Genomic DNA, 21,797 nt, shown 5'->3' with positions numbered 1-21,797 from the left:
TTATTAGTTTAGCCAAGTGCCATATTAATGCTGGCTAGATTCCCGGTCTTTTAAAGGGAGAATTTCAGAAATATTGTATACTTATTTGAAGAGAACTGTGTAATGAACATCGTAAAATGGAAAGTGCCCTCCAAAATGATACATAATATACTGATTTATATATATTTAATTCTTATCTAGATTTGCTGGTCAGTGACTCTGAAGAACACAAAAGGCTTTTAAGAGACAAAAGGTGTCCAGGCAATGATTTAAGTGAAAAGCCGTTTATTGCCACCTTGCAAGAGTTGGCGTCTACAAAATGGACATCTCAGTCTGGACATAAATGTTGAAATTGAGAGAGACATCAGGGTGAGGATAATAGCGGTGCCTGGAGGGGGAAAATGTGTCAGAGAAAAAAAACGTGCGGTGGCTGAAGGAATAGGGCCGATAGCTGAGGGGGTTCAAGAACCAGACAAGATGGAGGCAGGGCTGTTATTGGCAAATTACTGTAAGATGGCGAGGAGGAAATAAAGACAGGGGCGTGTGGTCAGAAAGAGGAGGGAGGAGGTGGATGTTGGCATTCAGGGTGGTTGGGCAGGGAAGGGGGGGTGGGGGGGGGGATGAGGAGGATAGGGGTGTTTGCCTCAGGGGCTATGGCCAGACAATTAGGAGGAGGAGGAGGAGGAAGATAGGGGCTGAAGCTGAAGGTCTACGGGCTAGACAAGACTATCTTCCCTCAGGGGAACACAGCCGCTTTTTGTTTAGAGAAGAAGACACAAGAACAATCCTCCGGAGAAAATAGGCCAGACAGACAGATGGATGGGGAGATGGAGGGATGGAGAGATAGCAGGAGGGAGGGAGATTGGGTAGAACGGCGAAAGTGAGAAACAAAGAGAATGAGAGATGCCCAGAGGGATTCTGGGAAGTCCAGGTGGATTTGAGCAGAAAGGGACGTGGGATGAGCACCTGATGAAAAGATAAAGAGACACAAAGAAAAGGCGAGAAGATTGAGAGAAGGGAAAAGCAGAGAAAGGAAGGCTCAGAGTGAGGGATTACTGTTAAGATGGTGGCCAGCTGTCTGACTGTGAAAGAGAAAGAAGATGTGGTCGAAAAGATAAAAAAGAGAAAGAAGATGTTTCCTATAACCGCAACATGATTAAAATGCTGCTCTGTACATATTTTATAACTTCAAATCTGCGCTCCTTGTTGCTTCAACTTGAAAAATGATCAAACGTTCACCTTGACTCACCTGGTCAGATAACTCTGTGCACAGAAGCAGACTGGCCTCATATTTCCTGCACTCAGTGTTTGTGATGAATGTGTGTGTGTGTGTTTTCCCTCCCATAAAAGATTAACAACATTAAAGTCACTACAGTTTAATAAATCAAACTGAAGGGAGATGTAGAAGCGAGGTGGAACAGCACTAAATCAGGCGTGATTTAAACTTGTCACGGGGAGATAAGAGTGAATTTTTGCCAAGCTGAGCTGTAAATAACCAAGGCGTCTTCTTCAAAGTCTGAAAAAGAAAAATGTTGTTCTGGCTGCGTCTTCCGAAAAGTTTAACTTTGTTTTCATGTGAAGCTGAATGCACAGTGAGGTGCTGAGAAGAAAGAGAGACTGACTAACTTTCAAGCAGAAAGCAGGGGTTCAGAGCTTTTCCCTGAAGGCTTCACCAAAGTTTGTATTAAGTTTACGCAGTACTTTTCAATATTTATGCAGTATATTTTCTTTTACATGCTATGTGGCCTCCTTTCTACCTGGCTGTAAAAACAGCTCTTTATACACAGTGAATGAAGATTTTTCTTTCCCTTGGTACTTGGTTTTTGGAGTATTTTTAAACATGCTAGCAGCACATGTGGCAGTGTCAGTCCATCGGTCGGTGGGTTTTTTTTTGTTCCAGACTGAAATATCTCTACATGTGTTGAATGGATTACCTTGAAATTTGTTAAAGGCATTTATGTCCCCCCTCAGGATGAATTTTGATCACTTTGGTGATCCCTTAACTTTTCACCCATTGCTAATTACAGGTCAAAATTCCCCCTGTTACCAACATTTGAAAATCTAATAATCCCATCAGCCTCGGCTTTGTTTTCAGTGCTAATGAGCAAATGTTAGCGTGCTAACATTTGCTAACACGCCAGCTTGAGATTTGAGTGTTATTCCAGGTTAGCATGCTGACATTAGCATTAAGCTCAAAGCACCACCCTGCCTAATAGAATGTATTATTGTATACATTTTTGATGTTTTGTCATGTGTTTGAAATTCATACTTTTTTTTTCTTTTCTATAACTGCTTTTTTGTTTTCATAAACACTTAACAGTATTTCTGGGCAAGAGCAGAGGAGGTTGTACCAGCATCCAGTTCAAAAGTAGCTGACCTCATTAACAGTAAACACAGCAGCAGCAAACAGAAACAACTCGCAGTATTCTGTTAAGCGCTGCTCTCTCTTTACGTCACCTCTCTCTGGTTTTGAAGTTAAGTCATTTAAAACAAGACATGGTTTGTAAAAATTTATAGCCTGTCATATTCTGCAATGACGCAACTAGAGAAGAAAAAAGAGTGCAGTGATTCAGTTGACAAAATGAGTGGACTCGGGGGCTTCTCAACTCAACCACTATTAAGGGGGCTGGAAAGACTGATTTCAGGTCACTGTGGCTAACTTTTATTAAGTCTGTTGCAGAGAATCCATTAAAGCTTCTTATAAAGTTACTTCTGCTAATCACAAGAACATTTTGATCTCATAGTTCTGTTTGTTCAAAGTTGCTCTGCTTAAAGCCATCTGCTTAACATTATATAATATAAAAAAAACCCACTTTGCTTTTCAACCAAATTTTAACCTACATGTCTGGAAGTCTTTTGATCTGCAAATATCCAAATTAGGATTCACTTGGCTGCAATGCACGTCTGGGAAATCAGTGTTCTTTTAGTAAAAAAGTAAACACATCTGTCCTGCATGAATCCTTACGGGAGCTTATATTCCAATTTACGTAACAAGTATTCGTCAAAACTGCAACTTCTTGTTCTTCACCTTTGCACATGAAAGTGTATTTACCATCTCACAACTCAAACATGTGTCCTGCACACAAGCTGTTTCATCACTTTGTCATCAGTGTGGCCAAATAACGTTCTGACTGCCTCTTTTTATGTGATTTGGATGATTCGTTTTGGTGCATATTTGCACGCACTTACAAATGGATTGTATCAGTTTTTTTGCTCTATTGGACTCACTAATCACCCAGTGAACATGTTCTCACCAGGTTTAAAGAGAGTCTGTCTTTCATCTGTGCAGAAATGGCTTCCACCAGTCTAGCTGTGTGGCTATAAAACTTCACTCTGCAGCTTTAGATGTAAATCTTCCAATGCCCTTCTTTTGACTCTGTCTCATCTCCCTTTTGAAAAAAACTTTGAGGTGCTTTGGATGAAAGCATTCGCCAAACAGCATACATATCATCCCGAGTAATAAAGCAAAACTGCCATAAAAAAACTTTAAGACAAGTAGGAGGAGAACAAAATGGAGAGATGATAAAGGTTTTGATTAATGAAAGGAGTTGAACAAAAAGGGGCATTTTTTTGGAGGATGTGGGCGGAAAAAAAAGGCTAGAATTTTTTTTCTTAATGGGAAGAAGGTTGAAAAATATTATATGCAGTACGGTTTAAAAAATGGCTGGAAGCAATAGAGGACAGGAACAGGAGTAAAGAGAGATAACTGCACAAATGAGAAAAAGCAAAGCAGGAGAAGCGCTAAAGAAAACTTAATAATGAAAGAGTGATACATTAAATAAAGGATGGAGGGTGTGAGAGATGTGTACGCTGCAGGCTGCAGAATACCCATAGTTCTCTCTGCTCTGCCCCGAGGGGCCTGCTTATTGTATGTGTGTCTATACTTACAGTATCAGTGTGTGTTCAACTATGTGCTTTAGTCCCTGCAGTTTGGTGTGTGTGTGTGTGTGTGTGTGTGTGTGTGTGTGTGTGTGTGTGTGTGTGTGTGTGTGTGTGTGTGTGTGTGTGTGTTTGTGTGTGTGTGTGTGTGTGTGGGTGCATGTGGCCATACAAGCTTTTATTTCTCTTTGTTTGATGCTTATGCGCTCCCGAATCTTTCACAGTGTGTGGCAAGTGTGTGTGTGTGTGTGTGTGTGTGTGTGTGTGTGTGAGAGAGAGATGAGATGAGATTAGACTTCCTGCAGGGCTGTAGTTCCATGGAGGCCATCTGAAGCAGCAGGAACGTTGGGAATGTGGGAACAGTGATACGCTTCACTGTCTCCGTCACCACAACAACATCTCTGCCTCCTCGTGTGAAAGGAGAGGAGAGGAAACAAGGAGAGACGCACATCCAAACCTAGTTTTGAACATCCTTTTTTCAACCTTTATTGCTGCAAAGGTTGCCAAACTCTTTGCATCTCAACATCAACCTGAGTACTTTCAGGGTGAAACCTTTTTATAGAGTTTTTCTGAGACTTTAAAAGTTATTCGTCTCTCAGTACCCGAGGAGCCGAGTCAAGTCATGTATTTATAGCTTATCACAGCATGCCACACAGGAAACAAAGGGCTCTGTTCCCTGCTGTTGTGATATGATGATGAAAACATTCCCAACTCTTATCTGAGACAAAAGAGCAAAACAAAAAAAAAAAGTTGTGATTTATTGTGGTTTAAATAAACAGTGGGAATCAAGGCGTTGTCTATCTTGTCTGACAGCAGACAACTGAATTATACAACAATGAGCAGCACTAGAATCATGGAAGGATCAAGACTGTGAGGTGAGCAGCTCCACATTTTGTCAAACTAGGACCAGTAATGTCTGATACTGTATGTCACACTAACATTAGTCTTGCATCGCCGGACTTTTTTTTTTTAGTGCTGTGCCAATGCTGCTGAAAAGTCTGGCTTTTGCAATAATGGAAAAAATGCTCCAGGTTGGTTGTATTTCTTTAAATCAGTCACTGTCGTCTTGGGCAGCACCTGTGAGTCAGACTACATAAACCAGTGCTGCTATTGTAGGTCCTTTATTTGCCCACTCAGTGCGTATCGTGAGGATGAATGGATTTATTGACCAGATTTGCATCAACTAGAAGGAAGTTACGTCTTTTCAAAGTCCAGAATGCTGCACTTGGAGATTTTTGTAAGTAAAGAATCCAATCCAAATTTAGTTGTGAAGCACATTTAAAAACAGTTGACCAAAATGTTGCACAATCAAAAAATAGCAAACATAAAAACAACACAGGAAAACATAAAGACCATTAAGAAAAACACATTAACAGGGAAAACACAGAGACTGTATAAACATAAAAACTCATAAGAAGTTAAAAGCCAGACAATAAAAATGTGTTTTAAGACAGGATTTAACAACAGGCAGTGTAGGGGCCAGTGCAGCATTTAAAGGCAACTCGCCCCAGAATTTGGGGGCTACAACTTAAAAAGCACCTCATGTTTCAGTCTTGATCTCGGGACAACAAGGAGCAACAGTTCAGTGGATCTGACGTATGTCTTTTAAAAGGCCTCAGAGAAAGACTGGGGATAGCTCATTTAATGACTTGTAGGTAAACATTAAAATCAGTCCTAAAATTACTGTTACATGTGTATGTTTGTTTGCAAGTTTACAAATGAGAAACTTTTATAAGACATTTTTTGGTCTTGATTCCTCAGTCAGTCTGTTTGTTAATACTTTATTTGTGAGATGTTTCATTTCCTGTGTATTTCAGAAAAAATGGTCAGTGATAAACCCAAAGACAAAGGACAGGATAAGGATTTCATGGAACAGCTGTTAGTTTTATTTATTACACACATTATCTCAGACACCACTTATGGTATTTTGAATCTAGTCTACTGAACTTAATACAATATGCTTAATTTTGATGGACTTGTGTTGATGCTGATATATTACAAGATACAGACAGACAGGCAGCAAGCGTCATTCCATAGTGCCACTACTGGTCAGAGCATCTGCAGGATACTTTTAATTAAATCTTTGTGTGATGAATGATTTATAGTTAATATATTATTACCAGTGTTGCAGTTGATTCATTCTGACCTACTGTTCAGAGAGTTGCTATTGTGCCAAGTTTGTGCATGGAGTTTTAATTAATGTAATTTATCAAATTAGCAATGCAAAGATTGATCATCTCTTTAAAACTTGTCAAGATATGACGCTGGGCGTGTGATATATCTTATAATTTAGAAATATAAACATCGTCAAGGGGCCAGTCAGTGTAATTTCTCAAATTCTATAATGCCAGTGGTGTTTGAGATATTAGGCTTTAAAGACAGACAGATGGAGAGAGCGGTAATCCGCACTCCACCTGATCGCGCCGTGTGAGGGGCCGCAGTCGGAGTGAGAATAACGTATCAAATGTTGTGATTGGCTGTGTTTGAAATGGAGAGTGAAGACTGAGTCGGGGTGTTAGTGCGTGTGACAGCAGGTGTTGTTCTCCTGTGGCGGACACGGCGCTCAGCTCTCCCACTGTGGTTGGTTATTAATGGCTACAGTTTCATTATAAGCAGCCAGTGAGCCATGCTGCCAGCACGCCCCCCGCTATTAGTCACACAGTCAGAATGATAGGTGCACACACAAACACACGTACAGGTGCAACACTAATCAAAACTTCTTCAGTAGTTCAGACACTGTTATGATTTTTACCCTGGTTTAACTAATGCTTTTCCTCGTTTATCTCCTTCCCCTTCCTGTTCTCTCCCTCCTATTCTTGTTTCCTCAATTTAGAAGACATCTTTATCCTCCAGGGGAAAGACAAGAAGAACCCTCTCATCTACGGCCTGTTTACCACCTCCAGGTATGTACCTCTATGAAGCACAAAACAAGAGAGTGTGCTGTAGTAACTTCAAATTACATTTTGTAATCTGTGTACTCTTGTTTAAAGGTTGAAAGTGCCAGGGTGATGGTGAGTGGGAGGTACTGGGAGTGTGTTGAATTTCCACTGGGAGGAGAGTTTTGTTCCTACAGAGATTGCTCACAGTGAAAAACAAATGCATTGAGTCATTGGTATTGATTAACAACCCCTACAGATATATTTAGGCTCAGCTGTTTTGTGCTGTAGTGCAAGACAGCAAAAACCTTCTTTCCTTTGAGTGTAAAACAGAAGAGTGGAAGATACAGTAAGAGAAGGCATTTATCCCACATAGCTCCAGCTGAGCTATTGGATACCTCATTGGTGTAAATATGATTTCCTGAAAATGAATTCTCATGGTTAAAAAAATGAAAGAAAAAAAGAAAACAGTTTATTTTGAAATAAAGTTAAACAGTGATCATGGAGATTGAAGCTGCATTGGGCAGCCAAGTGGAGGCGTCAGGTACGTTATCTGTAAAGTTTAAAGGAACTTTACATTATTAGCTAAAAATCAAAGCTTTTTGTTGAACTGCAGAGCACAGTGGAGGTTATGATGATGTTTTCATTCACGATGATTGATGCAGAGAAGATTTCTCACCACTTATACCTGTTCAATAATTCACAAAAGAAAGATAACATTTCTAATGAAAGCAATAGTGCGTCATGAAATGACAATTAAAAAATATGCCAGAGGTGAAAGGAACGGTTCATACGTCAGACAGAAAAAGGTTGTTTTATGTCATATCATTTTATGGAGAATTACAGTAGCTAACAAAGTACAGTCGTTAGAAAAAAAAAAAACGTCTCGATAAGACCATAAAGCAGTCGAGCAAGAATCTGTGATGTGATGTGATGTCACACTGTATTGTGTGATGCAGAGATGATGTCACATACTGAAAGATGCACACAGACAGCAGAGGCCTCCGTCACACTTTGACTCATGAATGCAACACATTCATGTCACATAATGGAGCTCATGTAAGCCTGCATCATCACATCATCAGTGGCCTGACTGTGACACGACAAGTGTGTCTGTGTGTGTCTGTGTGTGTTGTAATAATCAGTTTAATTATTTCTTATTTCTTGATGTCATTAAAAGGCACAGTCTGTGAAGTTTTTGACTTCTAGATAAAAATGTAGGCATCTCTTTAGTTTTCCAACTGTTCAGTTGCTGCAGTATATCAAAGAGGAGCTACTGTGTCTTTCTATCCATTAGATTAACATTTTTCTCTGTTCATTTTCCTTTTATTCTGAGTTAATCACTGAAACTTCTTTTTGAGAGGACAGCAAGAAACTTGCAAAAAAAATTGCAAAATACATTATGTATGTTCCAGTGGTCAAACCCAAACAACAACAGACTGTGCAACTGCAAATTTTATTAAAAACCATGTCAAAACATGCAAAATACGAAGCAGCCCTGAAATGGGTTAGATTAGAGTCCACAGACAATATGCTTTTGTTAGTATACAATATGGTAATTTGGTCGCATGTTAAGAGACACTTATTACAGAGTGGTTTTCTGCTCCCTCTGGGACAGAGCTGAGACACAAACACAGGAGACTGCAAGATAGAAGGAAGAAAGATAAATGGATTTTCAAAAAGTATGATAAACAAAAAAGAGACTCATTACGACCGACTGAAAGACAGATAACAGGTGAACCGATACAATACTGAAAATGGGCACTGGCTTAAAATACAGTCAGAGAAATATAAAGTCAGAAAAAGTCCGAACAAATGAGCAAGTGAGCCTCATTTCTGCAGTTCCTCAAAACTTTCTGACGTTAGGTACCGCATGAGAATAACCCAGTTTCTGAGGCGAACGCCGGAGCTCTACAGTAGCAGCAGAGGTATGACGACATTTGGCATGGCAAAGCAGGGAGTTGGTCTGTTTCTGGGTTTTGGAAAGTGTCTGGAATCTCAGCGGGGAGCGGACAGAAATCCAAAGCATCACCCAGGGTGGGGTCCCAACCACAGAACTGCAGAGTGCAGGAAGGTCATTCCCTCTGAATGGAAACTTCTCTCTTTGGCTCAGTCATGATTGCACACACTGAGGTTTTTGTCCCCTGTGATGAAGTCAAGAGTGCAGGCTGTGGAGCTGTCCTCTGTTATTTGCATATATCGCGTTGTTTTATATATATGTGTGTCTATGTATGTATAGAGAGAGACAGAGATTGTTTTTGTGCTTTGCTGTTTTGGAGAAGCAGGTGTTAATTTGTTTGTTGGTTTTCTTGTTTGTTTTCATTCATATACTCGTTCATTCACACATCCCTTCTTATTTTTGTTTGTTTGGCCATTTCAAACAAAGTAAACTGGTCAAACAGTTACAAAATATGAGGTATTAAAATTACAGTGCTTAGTAAGAAGCTAAATTCTCTAACTCATTACCATATTTGGATTCTTGCCCATCACACATGACGCCAGTGAAAATATTTCGACAAAAATGAAGCTTCTGAGTTTCTCCATATTACTAGAAAAAAACACTTGGCAGAAATGCACATCTTAGTGTTTTTGATGTGTTTTTATATCTGCATATTTTTAAAATTGTTATGTGGGTTTTCTGTGTCAATTCACGTGGCAAACAAAGTCATGAAGAGCACTTTTTTTAAGCTCAGATTAAAAACCTTTTTCCTTTCTGAAGTGCCATTTAGCAACACACTAAAATCCAGAGCAGCCAAAGGCACTCTGACCTATGTGGCTAAGAGGTCCTCAGTGTGACCCCTGACCTTTCTGTAAAGGGGAGAAAAGAGTTTCCCTCCAGATAAGATCTAGACTAAACACACTGTGGGCCTTATTTAAATGATGCATGGTCTTAAGTACATGGCACAAGTGCATTAATGGCATGTCCAACCATTTCTGTTGAACGGCACAGAATCTGAGTGCAAAGTAAGGCACGAGGAGCAAAAGGGGGTTGTATTTAGTCCCGGAATTAATTGTATTTTGGGTATAACATGAACTCAACCTATCAGTGTCATCTCCCTTACCCTTTAAAAACCAGGTTTGCCTGCACCTGCTGCTCTGCTATTTATATGTCAGATTCGGCAAATTGGAGAGGCAAGTGGTTTTCTGCTCAGATTAATGCAGTAAGAGTAGTAATGTCACTGCAGCGAAACTAAAAACTGTTGTTAGAAACTTGACAGAGTAAACAGAACTAAAGTCAAAATAACTGAAATAATCAATGAATTTACACTGCTCCTTGTGCATAAATGCACAGTGTCTCTCTTAATGGGGAGTCAGACAGCAGCTCTGCAGCTCTGCTCTGCTCCCTTATGTTCGCATTTTAGAGAATGTAATTAATATTTTCCTTATTACTGATTTATTATTTCACCCACCCATCTTACTCTCCGAATAATGCATCCTTTCAAAAGCAAGAAAACACTCATTAACTTTGGACCAAGTTTTTGTCAGTCAGTGGTGCAGCCAATATGCCAACAATGTGCCTTACCACACCTCATTTTAAGGCCTACACATTCATGGGCGCAAGCACATTTGCTACTTACACAGCATGGGCGCTGACCGTGAACATGTCAACTGCATTGGTCTGAAACTGACAGTTTTGCTGTGACACTTTGCACTGGTTGTCAGACAGGGCCCAGTATGTGTCAGCCATCTGAGCCGGAGGAAACCACCCTGATACGTCACAACACTGTTCTGTTAGAGGCAGCTCCACCCGTCAAACCCCAACTGGAATGTGTAACTCAGATACACTTAGTCAAAATCGTAACTGCAATGGATGGGACGTGTTGTGGTGGGGACTTATGTGCTGAAAGCAGCACATTCATCCAAGCTGGACTTTGGGTCAGAGCACAGGCAGGGAATTGATGCGTTCAAGCTGAGAAACCACAATGACTCACAGCTATTCATACAGTACATATAGCACATCACATTTTTATTGAATTTACTGCTTTAAGGCCAGTGCAACTCATCAAAGGCTTGCTCAGTTCATGTTTTTATTCATGCGCGCTGGAGGAATAATGGGTGGAAAGATTATAAGAGTCCGACTGTGATGAATGACAGTTCTCATTTCTCTCTTGTCAGTGACATCCTGAACGGTTCAGCAGTGTGCGTTTACCGAATGGAGGATGTGGTTCGAGCTTTCAAGGGAAACTTCCTTCATAAGGAGGGACCTCAGTATAAGTGGGCAGAGTTCACAGGCAAGGTGCCCTACCCACGACCAGGAACTGTAAGTTACTTTGACTCCTTCAGACAACTGTTTTTAAGTTGAATTTCACAACACATATATCGATAAAAATTCATCAGAGTCTTCCAAACGTTCTCGTCCTTATATATTTCTCTCTATTTTTTTATTTCTCTCTCTCTCTCTCTCTCTCAGTGTCCCAGCAGCACATACGGAAGTTACAGCTCGACCAGAGAGTATCCAGATGACGTCATCTTCTTTAGCAGGACTCACCCGCTGCTGCAGGTTCAGTTGATATATCACTTTTTAAAATTACACCAATATAATTTAATCAGACTGGGGCTGTCAGGTAACACATGCTGTCCCTCTAATTTTGTCTCAGCGCTTAAGTGAGATTAAGAAATCACATTATCCAACACCGACGGGACACCAGCCAACACAGTGAACATGATCTAAAATAAATTGTTAATTCGCATCTAATGTACTGCATTTTGTCACACTGTTGTAGGAAAATGTGCTGCCACTGGGAGAGCGCCCCCTCCTGGTCAGAGTGGGTGTACACTACAAATTCAGCAAACTGCTGGTGGACAGGGTGGAGGCAGTGGATGGCACCTACGACGTCCTGTTCATCGGCACAGGTAAAGAGTGTGTGTGTGTGTGTGTGTGTGTGTGTGTGGGGGGTATGTCTGCTCTAAGTTTTTGCGGGTAAAGGATTGTGTGCTTGGCATTTTATTGCAAAATGTATGTTTTTTCACATTAAACTTTTTTTTTTAATCCTGCAGACTCTGGCCTTGTGCTGAAGGCCATCCATCTGCACAGAGAGCACGGTCAGAGTCAGGAAGTCACTCTGGAGCAGCTACAGGTTTTTCAGGTACAGCAAACTCTCCATACCATCATTTTTCACTGCATTTATTACAAACCTGACTACTGTGTACTTTGCTTAAAATTAATCATTCTGCAGATTTTGTTGTTATGTTTTAGATTTTTAGACGTATTTTGCTGCCTTCAATGCAGCCAGTGGTGTTGTGGTATCACAAAATCAAATATCAGACCCCTCAAACTTGATCTAACATTTCTGTTATTGTCAAGAGGTAATGCAGCACAGACTTTTCGTGTCCGTCTGCACTTGAGATGCATTGCGATGTAACAAAAATGAATGCAAACATGGTGCTCACTCCGATAAATGACCTGTTTGTAAAGAGTTTCGGTGGTCAACCTATTGTTCATACAATATGAAAATGGATGAAAACCAATAGCTTAAACAATGTGAAACATTACGGTACGATATGAAGATAAAAAAAACTGTGGTATGCTCCTTTACATGCGAGCACACAGAGAAAGCCGTTTTACCCAGCATGATCAAATTTCCTGTTATAATCTATATTATGTTTTGCCAGCCACGGACCAACGCACATATATACTGTATTTAATTGCACAAAAAATTTAGCAAACACTTTTATCCGAAACTTGTTACTTTAGCATAAAACTCTACAGCTGCACATAGTTATCAGGAGTATTTTTTTCTTGCAGCCACAGTCCACAATATTCACAGTTCAGCTCAGTATTAATTCCACTGGAGGCTCAAATTCATGCCTGATGTGGTTCTTGCTTTGTCTGAGCTTGTTTTTTTCTACTCTTTATTTTAAAGTAAGTGCTTTGTATGTGCTTTGTGAAACCCTTTTAAAGTGATATGGATGATTACCAGACTATGAGATCAGTTCTCTAAATTATTTTAAACTGTTTAAAATGATTGCGGTTTGCAGCCGCACCCAAAGATGTTCCTTTTTCCTTAGAAAATGATTCAGTGTGTTTGGTTATCTATCTATCCATCTATCTATCTATCTATCTATCTATCTATCTACTTTCTCGATAGTTTCATCTTTCGTTTGTCTCAATATAAACTCAATTTCTTATCTCTCGTCCTCACAGCACAAATCACCGGTGACAGCCATGACACTCTCAAAGAAAAAGGTAACAGATGAGCAAGAGACACAAAAACTCACTTTCAAACTTCCAAACTTCCACAAAACACACACACACACAAATATGCACTACATCACACTTATCACTCATGTTTCCACCTTGTATCTCCAAGGACAGCTTCATCACCAGTTTCTATGGTTACCGTACCTCAGTCAGTGCAGTAATGAAGAGATGCCACACACACACACACACACACACACACACACACACACACACAGTTTGCATTATTAAAATAGTCTGGGTTTCATGAAATAAAAATCTAAAGCTGGTTCTCACACACATACACATGTCGAGATTATTAAAAGCAAGCATCACCATGTTTCTCCATGTTTCTCTTTCTCTCTCTCTCTCTCTCTCACACACACACACACACACACACACACACACACGCACACACACGCACACACACACTCACACTCCCCATGGCCACGTACTGACATTGTTAGAGTGTGAGTTGGATGTGTGACTCAGAGAGTGGAGATGGATCTGGTTTAGCTGTTGATTGTCTATGAATGTGTCTCTGTGTTTTACGGGAGCAAACTGAATGCCCTCTCCTGGCCCTCCTTCATTTATTGCTCTCGTCTTCTTTCCTACTTCCTGTTTTTCCTTCCTACTTCCATTCCTCCCTCGCTATTTCTTAACCATCTTTCACTGTTCCTCCTATTATTCATTCTTTCTCCTCCATCTCTATTTCTATTCCCCCCCCCCTCCTCCTCCTCCTCCTCCTCCTCCAGCAGTGGTTGTTTGTTGGCTCCGCGGAGGGTGTGTCCCAGCTGGCCCTGTACCAGTGTGAGCTGTACGGTCAGGCTTGTGCTGAGTGCTGCCTGGCCAGAGACCCCTACTGTACCTGGGACGGACATGCCTGCAGCCCCTACATGCCCACCGTGCGCAGGTAGAAATGAAGAATTAGATCTATTTATTCAAACACTAGTCAGACTATGCTGGATATCTCTTACAAGATGATTTTTTTTTTCCCTGGTGAAGTCTGAATAGCAAAGGACAAACACATGGAATCGATCATTTCAAATCAGATCTAAACCACATTTGTTGATAGTTTGAAATGTGGCTCAAATTACGTCTGAGCTCAAATCATTCTGATGAAATTTTAAGCATTTTTTCCTCTTGACCAACATTTGGTTCAATAACAAAGTATGACAAATGGACGTATTCCGTGAAACTTTCATATTATACTGTTTTTTGTGACGCCCTGATCTGTTTTCTACTGAGCAAATTAGTGCTCCCAAGTGGATTAATTAAACTTTATAACTATCATGTCTGTATTGTCAGTGATTTGTTAGCTAAGTCAAACACTTCCATATTACAGGCTGCAATGATCTGTGCAGCCTCTTCAGCAACTAGCAAGTTGAGGTTCTTTGTTTACTGTAGTTTCATGTCTTTGTCTCCACAGAAGGAACGCTCGTCACTTAGGGGAGGATGAGGATCCGTTAACTCAGTGTGTCAGACAGGGAGGTGAGGAGCTCATTTACTGCACTGCATTCAGTCATTCACTAATACTAACAGACACGGTCACTGTCATGTAGCCCTTGGCAGGCGATTAACACTTGAGCTTCAACAATGCCATAGCTAAAGAAAAAATTATGTTAAATTAATGAGTTCTATCTATATGGCCCAAAATAAAAAACATATGATTATTATGAAGATAATAATATTGATAAAATGAATATGTGATGAAGGAGCTTTACAACCTACACAACATACAAAACCTGTCCAACCACGATCCAGATAAACACACTGAAAATAACAGCAAATGTGTTTTGTAAAAAGGTATTAACATGATAAATCCATGATATTGATTTGACATTAAAAAAAAGGAACAAGAGTGTGAAATTGCAATAGCATGCATCCATGCATTCACACACATGAAAAGGGACCAGGGATAAAAAAACAGAACGTGGACAGAATCAAAAGTGAACAAAACTTTATCACGAACTCATCACGTCTCTCTTGATTTCATGCAGCTGGGCTGCAGGTGGAGGCGGAGCAGAGGATGATGGTGGTTGCTGAGGGCAACAGCACTTACCTGGAGTGTCTGCCTCGATCCAGACATGCTGCTGTCACCTGGTACAAGCAGGCTGGAGAGAACAGTCCTGAACTCAACCAGGTACTGGAGGACACAAACTTTGTTCAACACATAAATATTCTTTGAAGTTTCCAATACCACTCATCTACTTTAATTGATGAAGCAGCTAGCAGCTTTTTCTTCAAATACAGCGACGGACAATAATAGTAAAGACAAAGCAGAGTGCCTTTGCTCTGGGCACATGTGTCATCCACAACCACCTCATCACTAATTTATGAACATGACCAGACTGTCAAATACGCAGAAACACAAGTTGTCAGCATTCAGTTTATTCATTTGCAATTGCTTTATTTTAAATTGTATTTATGTTTTATCCTTTATTTAAACTTGCACTGTTTTATTTTTAAATTCACATTTTTAATTTATTTTCTTTTTTTAACATATTTAATTAGCATGGTTGGAGGGAGCCCTACATTTAAGATTGTCATTGCCAAATTTAATTATTATTTATTTTTGCATATGATAAAGAACTTGAACATCTGATGTCTCGCCCTTTTTTTCTCCAGGTGGTCACAGGTGACCAGCTGGTGGTGATCGAGCGGGGCGTCCTGATTCGTCAAGCTGAGCTGTCACACGGTGGTGTCTACCACTGCCAGGTGGAAGAGCATGGCTACCACTGGACAGCCGTCACCGTCCGCCTCACCGTCTGGAGCCCTTCAGCCAATCGCCTCCTCGCTTCCTTGTCAGCCTCATCTTATCAGAACGGAGGGACCCAGCCCTGGTATGAGGACGTGATGGCGCTGATTCACCCTGGAAACCTCGGCCAGCACTGCCGGGCACTGGGATACCGACCCCCACGCAACCACCGTCGCCACGGTGACATCATCATCAAGGAGAAAGAGAGGGCGGAGAGGCGGAAGCACGGGGGAGAGAGAGGAGGAGGTGGTGGAGGAGGAGGAGGAGGAGGAGGAGGAGGGGGAGGAAGAGCAGCGGGGAGGAAGAGCAGGAGCAAGCCTCAGCAGAGGGCACCGAGGAGCGCTTGAATGTGTCACCAAACAGAAAGGCAGATTGTCAGTGACTTAAACACACACACTCATTAATGTTAACATCCACGCTAAGACACACACATGCTCACACAGACACACACACATGCTCACACACACACACACACACACACACACACACACACACACACACTTAACTTATACACTGAGACACACACATACTGTATGTACAGAGACTAGGACATGCGCATGCACTTATCTACAAACAAAAAACGCATCCTTTCATTATCGTTACAAACTTTCAAGCTAAGCTACACACAAACTGAAGTATGTACAGGAGGATGTGAACAGCGAAGACTGCTGCGCCGTGACAAAAGACTTGTGAATAAAAAGAAAAAGCAGAATACGTAGAATACGGCTGCGTAGCATGTTGAATGAAGGATGGACGGCACGTCCAGATCACTCAGTTTAACTGACTGCGCTGTGACGAGGACATGAAAGAGGACATTTTAGATCTGGAGCCTCTGCAGAGAAAAATAAAGTAGATACTCAGCATTTGAAGAATCAACCAACCTTTCTGAATTTAGCGCTGCCTTTAAAGACCATACTGGTGGCTTTGCATGTTTTTGCCCACTGATTATAAACGACAAACACTCTGACAATTATTCTCCAAAGCAGAGCAGATGTGTTTAGATTGATTTCGTACCTTCCAGGCAGACACTGGTTTCCATTAAATACAGTACGCTTTGAAAACCATCTGACGGAGACATGCAGGATGCTTAATATTTCAAAGGTTTTTTTCAATGTTATGTTATTGCAGATTTCAGCAGCATTTTCCAAACTTCACTACGTGTTGTTTTCATATTTGAAGGAAACCCCAGCCTTGGCTTTGCTTCATAGAATTGAGGGTCAGCTGCTCAAAAGATTTTGACCGACAAGCCTTGTTCTCGGAACTGGAAGTAAGAAGACAAACAAACAAACAGATGTAATGAAAAGGATTTGGCTGCTTGTCACTCAGATGTCGGAGGTTCCTTGAACACATCAACAGAGACTGCTCTAAAACAGTTTGTTTTCAGCATAACAGCTAAACTTAGATGAAAAGAAGACGGTAAACAAAAAGTGTCTAAATATTCTCTGTGATGTGGGTGTTTTTTGGAAAATAATCTGTAGTGATCGTTATGGTTTTGCTGAAATAGCAGTAAATAGCACTGAGGAATATTATGCATCTTTTCCCCCCAAATGGATAAATACCAACACTTCACCTACAGTGAGAGTTTTGCTGTTTTTTTTCAGATAGGTGGGGTCTGACCGCGCGATGACTGACTGTGACCACAAAGAAAAAAGGCAGAGAAAAGCAGGGCGACCGCTTTGATGAGGTTTCAGATCTACTTTCCCAGGACGCTGCAGCCGTACAGACACGCTGCGGGAGATATTTCCATTATGTTTTCCTCGAGGTTCAGAAGTGCTACAGACATATCTGGCACTGCCACGCAACAGAGAGCTTAGTATAGATGTAGAAAAAAGTAAACAAAAATAAAGACAGTAGATTTGGTTTGTTATAACATCTGAAAAAAAAAATCATAGAGTGTTGTTTGAGTTGGACTCACACATGAGTGCAGTGTGCAGCTTTTGGAAATATGTTTCTTATGACGTAAGAACAACTGCACATCAACTCCAGTTTGCAGACAAATATACAAATTGTATTTTTTTTTCTTCACAAGTTTCTGTAGAAAGAAATGTTTGGCTGCTATTCGATGAGGCACGATAAAGTCTTTCCATTAACCTCCATAAAAAAAATCTTCCTTTGGACATTTGTGATTAAATCTGTTTTAAATGGTTCTAATGGATCTGAGTATCATAACCAGGGTCCTTTCTACCTGGCATTTTTGGCAAAAAAAAACAGATATTTTAATTGGTACTATTTAAAATCATATTTGTAGCATGTAGAAACTGAAACTTTAGAGGCTTTAAATCTATTTAGAAAAAAACTATGGCCGACAGTTAACTCAGCTGTCGAACTGTGTAGAATATCAATATATTAATACGATTTTTCAGTTGTGTTTGATACGACATGGACAAGAAAATACGTTTTGAAGAGGACTGAAGTGTGAACTGAACTTTCAAGAGACTCTGTACAGAATATGCATGTTTTTCAACCTGTGGCTCAGGATCCATTGGGCCATTTGTGACTTTGAGTGGGTTCCAGCTCAATTAAAGACATGGAGTAATATATTACTGTTCCTGCAGCTACAGCTGGTAATGACATCTGGCTGTAAATTCTGAAGCAGGCCCGATGTATAATAAAGAAGTCATTATTATACAGAGTTGGAACTTGAGAAAGTGCTAAACAGGACTGGCGTCAAATGGACTCTGGCTTGTGGGATTTGAGCGACTTTAGTGACTTTGCAAAGCAGTAAATTGTAATTTGTTCTTAATGTTAAAATGTTAAACCAACACAGCTCGTTCCACCTCTATTTAACTTTCTTCTTAGTGGTATTTATTTCTTCAGTCTGGAGTGAAAGTACTCGTTTCAGATTTTTATGGGAAATACATCAAGCTCCCAAATCAGCCAGTTCAATGATGTCTCACAAACTGGAGGTTTATTTAACATGTTGGTTTGTCTTTGTATGTTATGTCTTTTGTGTACGTTTGTGTCCTCACATACTGAAGTCTGCACAGTCATTTTCTTTTTTTCATTTTGCAAGATTTCCAGTCGTTGACATTTGCTTCTGTTGTTGCATTTTCTTGCTCCAACCTGTTGAAATTCATGTCAGTCCTGCCTGCAATCATCATGGTTGCTTTACTTTATTTAATTTTATTTTTTGAGAGTTTGGCCCATCTTGCGAGCATTTAAAAGTAATACTAAAAGCTGTAGTTTACAGAGAGAATAGAGTGGGAGGAGGAGGCCAGACAGATCCACTAAACTCAAACCAAGCTTATTTTGTATGGTTTACTGGAAGACGAGCATTTACACACACAGTTTAGTTCAATAATAACGGCCTCTCGTATTTTCACGTATTTAATTTCATCCCACCGATGATTCTGAGCACGGACTTCTGTTTCCAATATATTAGAGTAAATTTATCCAATGCTGGTTTCTGCAGGTTCCCGATCCCTTTGCACTGCTGGTTGTGTGTATTGCTGTGTGTGTGTGTGTGTGTGTGTGTGTGTGTGTGTGTGTGTGTGTGTGTGTGTGTGTGTGTGTGTGTGTGTGTGTGTGTGTGTGTGTGTGTGTGTGTGTGTGTGTGTGTGTGTGCTTGTACAGTATGCATGTGTTAGTGTGAGATGAGTGGGATCAGAGTGAGAGGAGCCGAAACGAAGGTTCAGAGGCCAAGCTAGTAAATCTGCCAAACAGGGAACTCAGCAATGGATCTGAGACATTTCTGATGCTGTAAGAAAAATAAACCACACGGACGGAGAGCAGAATGAGCCCGCAGAAAATTAATGTGGGCTTGGCTCCTTGGCTCCTTGGCTTTGGCCACATGAAAGAGCGAGCCAGCGCTGAGCTTCTTCTGAATGTGTGTAATTGAGAGAGCTTCTATGGGAGTTTGGTCAGTGTAATGTCGTGTACAGTATCAGGTACAGCCATGCCTCAACAATGTGAAACTGGCAGAATGATCCAAATGAAATCCAGAGCTGGTGTGTTCTCAGACGGCTGTCAAATATGACATTCAGTGTACGACAAGTAAACAAAGATATTTTGTGAGCATCATATGTAGCCGCTCACATAGGCTTCTCTCTGTGAGTCTCATTGGGGCTGTTAAATGCTTACAACGAAACCATTGTTGTATTTTTTGTTATTCTGTTCCTGAAATTTAAACCTTTTAACATTTGGATGGACATCATTCAGACATCTTTCACCAGTATTTAGGCCTAAACCTCTGAATCATGAGAAAATTGGTTTGATTTCTTTTGAAAACACAGAAAAAAAAATTAATATGTCCCACAAACTGCAAAATATTAGTAAAAGGTGACAATAAAATAATCGGAAAATTAGCCAGGGGGGAGTATTAGATATTATAAAAATATATATAGAAAAAAACAATGAAAAATCACCAGAAAACTATATTCGTAATTCTCTTAATTATACTTTTAAGATTAGGTTACGGGGAAAAGAAAGGAGAAAAATAAAGTATTTAACTTTTTTTTTTTAGCTTTTTCTACAGTATAACTTATTACAGAAGCTAGGAGAAGGCTAGCAGAAGTAGAGGAAGTTCAGCTTTCTAAATGTGACCATCTGACACTACTGACTAGATTTCAGGCACCATCCTGTTGGCAAATTTAAAAAGCAGGCAGTGCAAAAAAATTACACGTGCAAGCCCAAATGCACACCCTCAGGCAAACAAGCCAAATGTGACGCTTGTTTTCGGGATTGAACCTTTGTTTTGTTTGTTAGAAGTCGCCACCTTTGATTTCATTTTGAGTATACTGCCAGTGTAAGAGTTTCTGTTTTGACTCTGCTCTCACTTATCAAATCCAAAAACCTAAAAAGTACGGAAACAATGAAGCCTGCCTGGTCTCCGGCTTGTGGATATTGTGTGTATATGAGTGTGTAATGTGTGTATATTTGTGTCAGATCCAAACACCACACGAGTAGGAGGCAGAACTCCTGCGAGACATTTTTATGGCGGACCATTTTAAACATTTAGTGTTTCCTCCTCAAAGACGTCGGTGCAGAGCTGCTGCTCGTTCATTACCACGGCCTCTTGTGTTTCACTCTGTTTTGCTGTGTTTACAGCTCAGTGTCAATATTCGTCTCTTGTGATTTTCCAGAACGACTTCTTTGCAGACGGAATGAAACTGTCTTCAACTGATCTCCTCTCATGTGCGGAGACTTTGTTTTTGTTTTTGTAAATATGTATAAAGGTCTGCTTTCAAATGAGCATGCCTGTGTTTTGTGGTTTATTGTGCTAATAAGAAATACCTACATCCAGATACTGAACTACAGAGAAAAGCACACATATATATACGATAGATATACCTCTATATTAATTGACAACCATATTGTGACATTTCTCATTTCAGATTAATAAAAACATATTAAGTCCGAAACTTGTTGCTAGCTAGGCTAACTACTTTATCGCACACTCGCTGGTTCATCCTCCAAACCCCGTTTTCTGTTTATCCCATAGATAAAATGCTGCTCATCTTTGCCTTCTCTAACATACATCCATAATCTTTACCAGTGCCTTGAAATACAGATCTCTCCAGATGGCACTGATCTTTAAAGCCTATTATTTTCAAGCGGCAAACTGCAGTATTGTAGCAAAAAAATCATATTTTAAATTGTTGGCAGCACACCTTGAATTGCAAACAAGTCAAATTATGACTCTTTCCAGTATTAATTATTCAGCCATGGTGATTTTCTATTTGTGAGACTATCCTCAAACCGAGAAATGTGATTTAAAAATTTGTGACGTCATCACAATGTAAAGTCTATGAGCAGAGCGTGACCTTGCGGGCTGGGCCAGCAGAAGAAACTGCAATGGATATATCAATGGCTAGCAAACTGCAGAAATAAACCTGAATGCAGAAATGCTTATTTTGGCATATGTGCCAGGCGACCAGCTTCACTAGAATAAATATGTGGCATCTTGGTAGCTAGTATGTAGGTATTATTAAAATCTATGGAGCTGCTTTAATTTGCAGTCTATGATTTATCCAGAGGTTATACAGCCACCTACCAGTAACACGTGTAAACATCTATCATTATGCATATTAATGTGCCATGAACTCCATGTCATCCAATTTAACAATACTCTCCTGAAAAACCTGTGTACCATCTGATACATGTCATCTGCCCCTGGTGGACTCTCAGT

At 40.3% G+C, this 21,797-nt stretch overlaps 1 protein-coding gene across 2 annotated transcripts in view; it reads left to right on the top strand.

The window, feature by feature from the left end:
* Positions 1–20,861, top strand: part of sema3h (sema domain, immunoglobulin domain (Ig), short basic domain, secreted, (semaphorin) 3H) — a 74,228-nt gene extending 53,367 nt beyond the window's left edge. Inside the window, exons 12-21 of one of the 2 annotated variants that reach the window (XM_088082413.1) lie at positions 6,692–6,761; positions 10,851–10,995; positions 11,146–11,235; positions 11,459–11,588; positions 11,733–11,821; positions 12,880–12,921; positions 13,671–13,825; positions 14,342–14,403; positions 14,913–15,055; positions 15,541–20,861. In XM_088082413.1, the coding sequence (XP_087938539.1) occupies positions 6,692–6,761; positions 10,851–10,995; positions 11,146–11,235; positions 11,459–11,588; positions 11,733–11,821; positions 12,880–12,921; positions 13,671–13,825; positions 14,342–14,403; positions 14,913–15,055; positions 15,541–16,017 (1,403 nt within the window). In that variant the 3' untranslated portion in view covers positions 16,018–20,861. Of the gene's footprint in view, positions 1–6,691; positions 6,762–10,850; positions 10,996–11,145; positions 11,236–11,458; positions 11,589–11,732; positions 11,822–12,879; positions 12,922–13,667; positions 13,826–14,341; positions 14,404–14,912; positions 15,056–15,540 lie in introns of both variants that reach the window. The other variant, XM_042491601.2, reaches the window with a different exon arrangement.
* Positions 20,862–21,797: the final 936 nt, after the last annotated feature.

Source organism: Plectropomus leopardus, chromosome 9 (genome assembly GCF_026936395.1).
Source record: "Plectropomus leopardus strain MGB_pleo_1.0 chromosome 9, ASM2693639v1, whole genome shotgun sequence".
Taxonomy (NCBI): Eukaryota; Metazoa; Chordata; class Actinopteri; order Perciformes; family Serranidae; genus Plectropomus; species Plectropomus leopardus.
The sequence above is the reverse complement of the archived record's forward strand: the minus strand, read 5'-3'. Positions and strand labels throughout refer to the sequence as shown.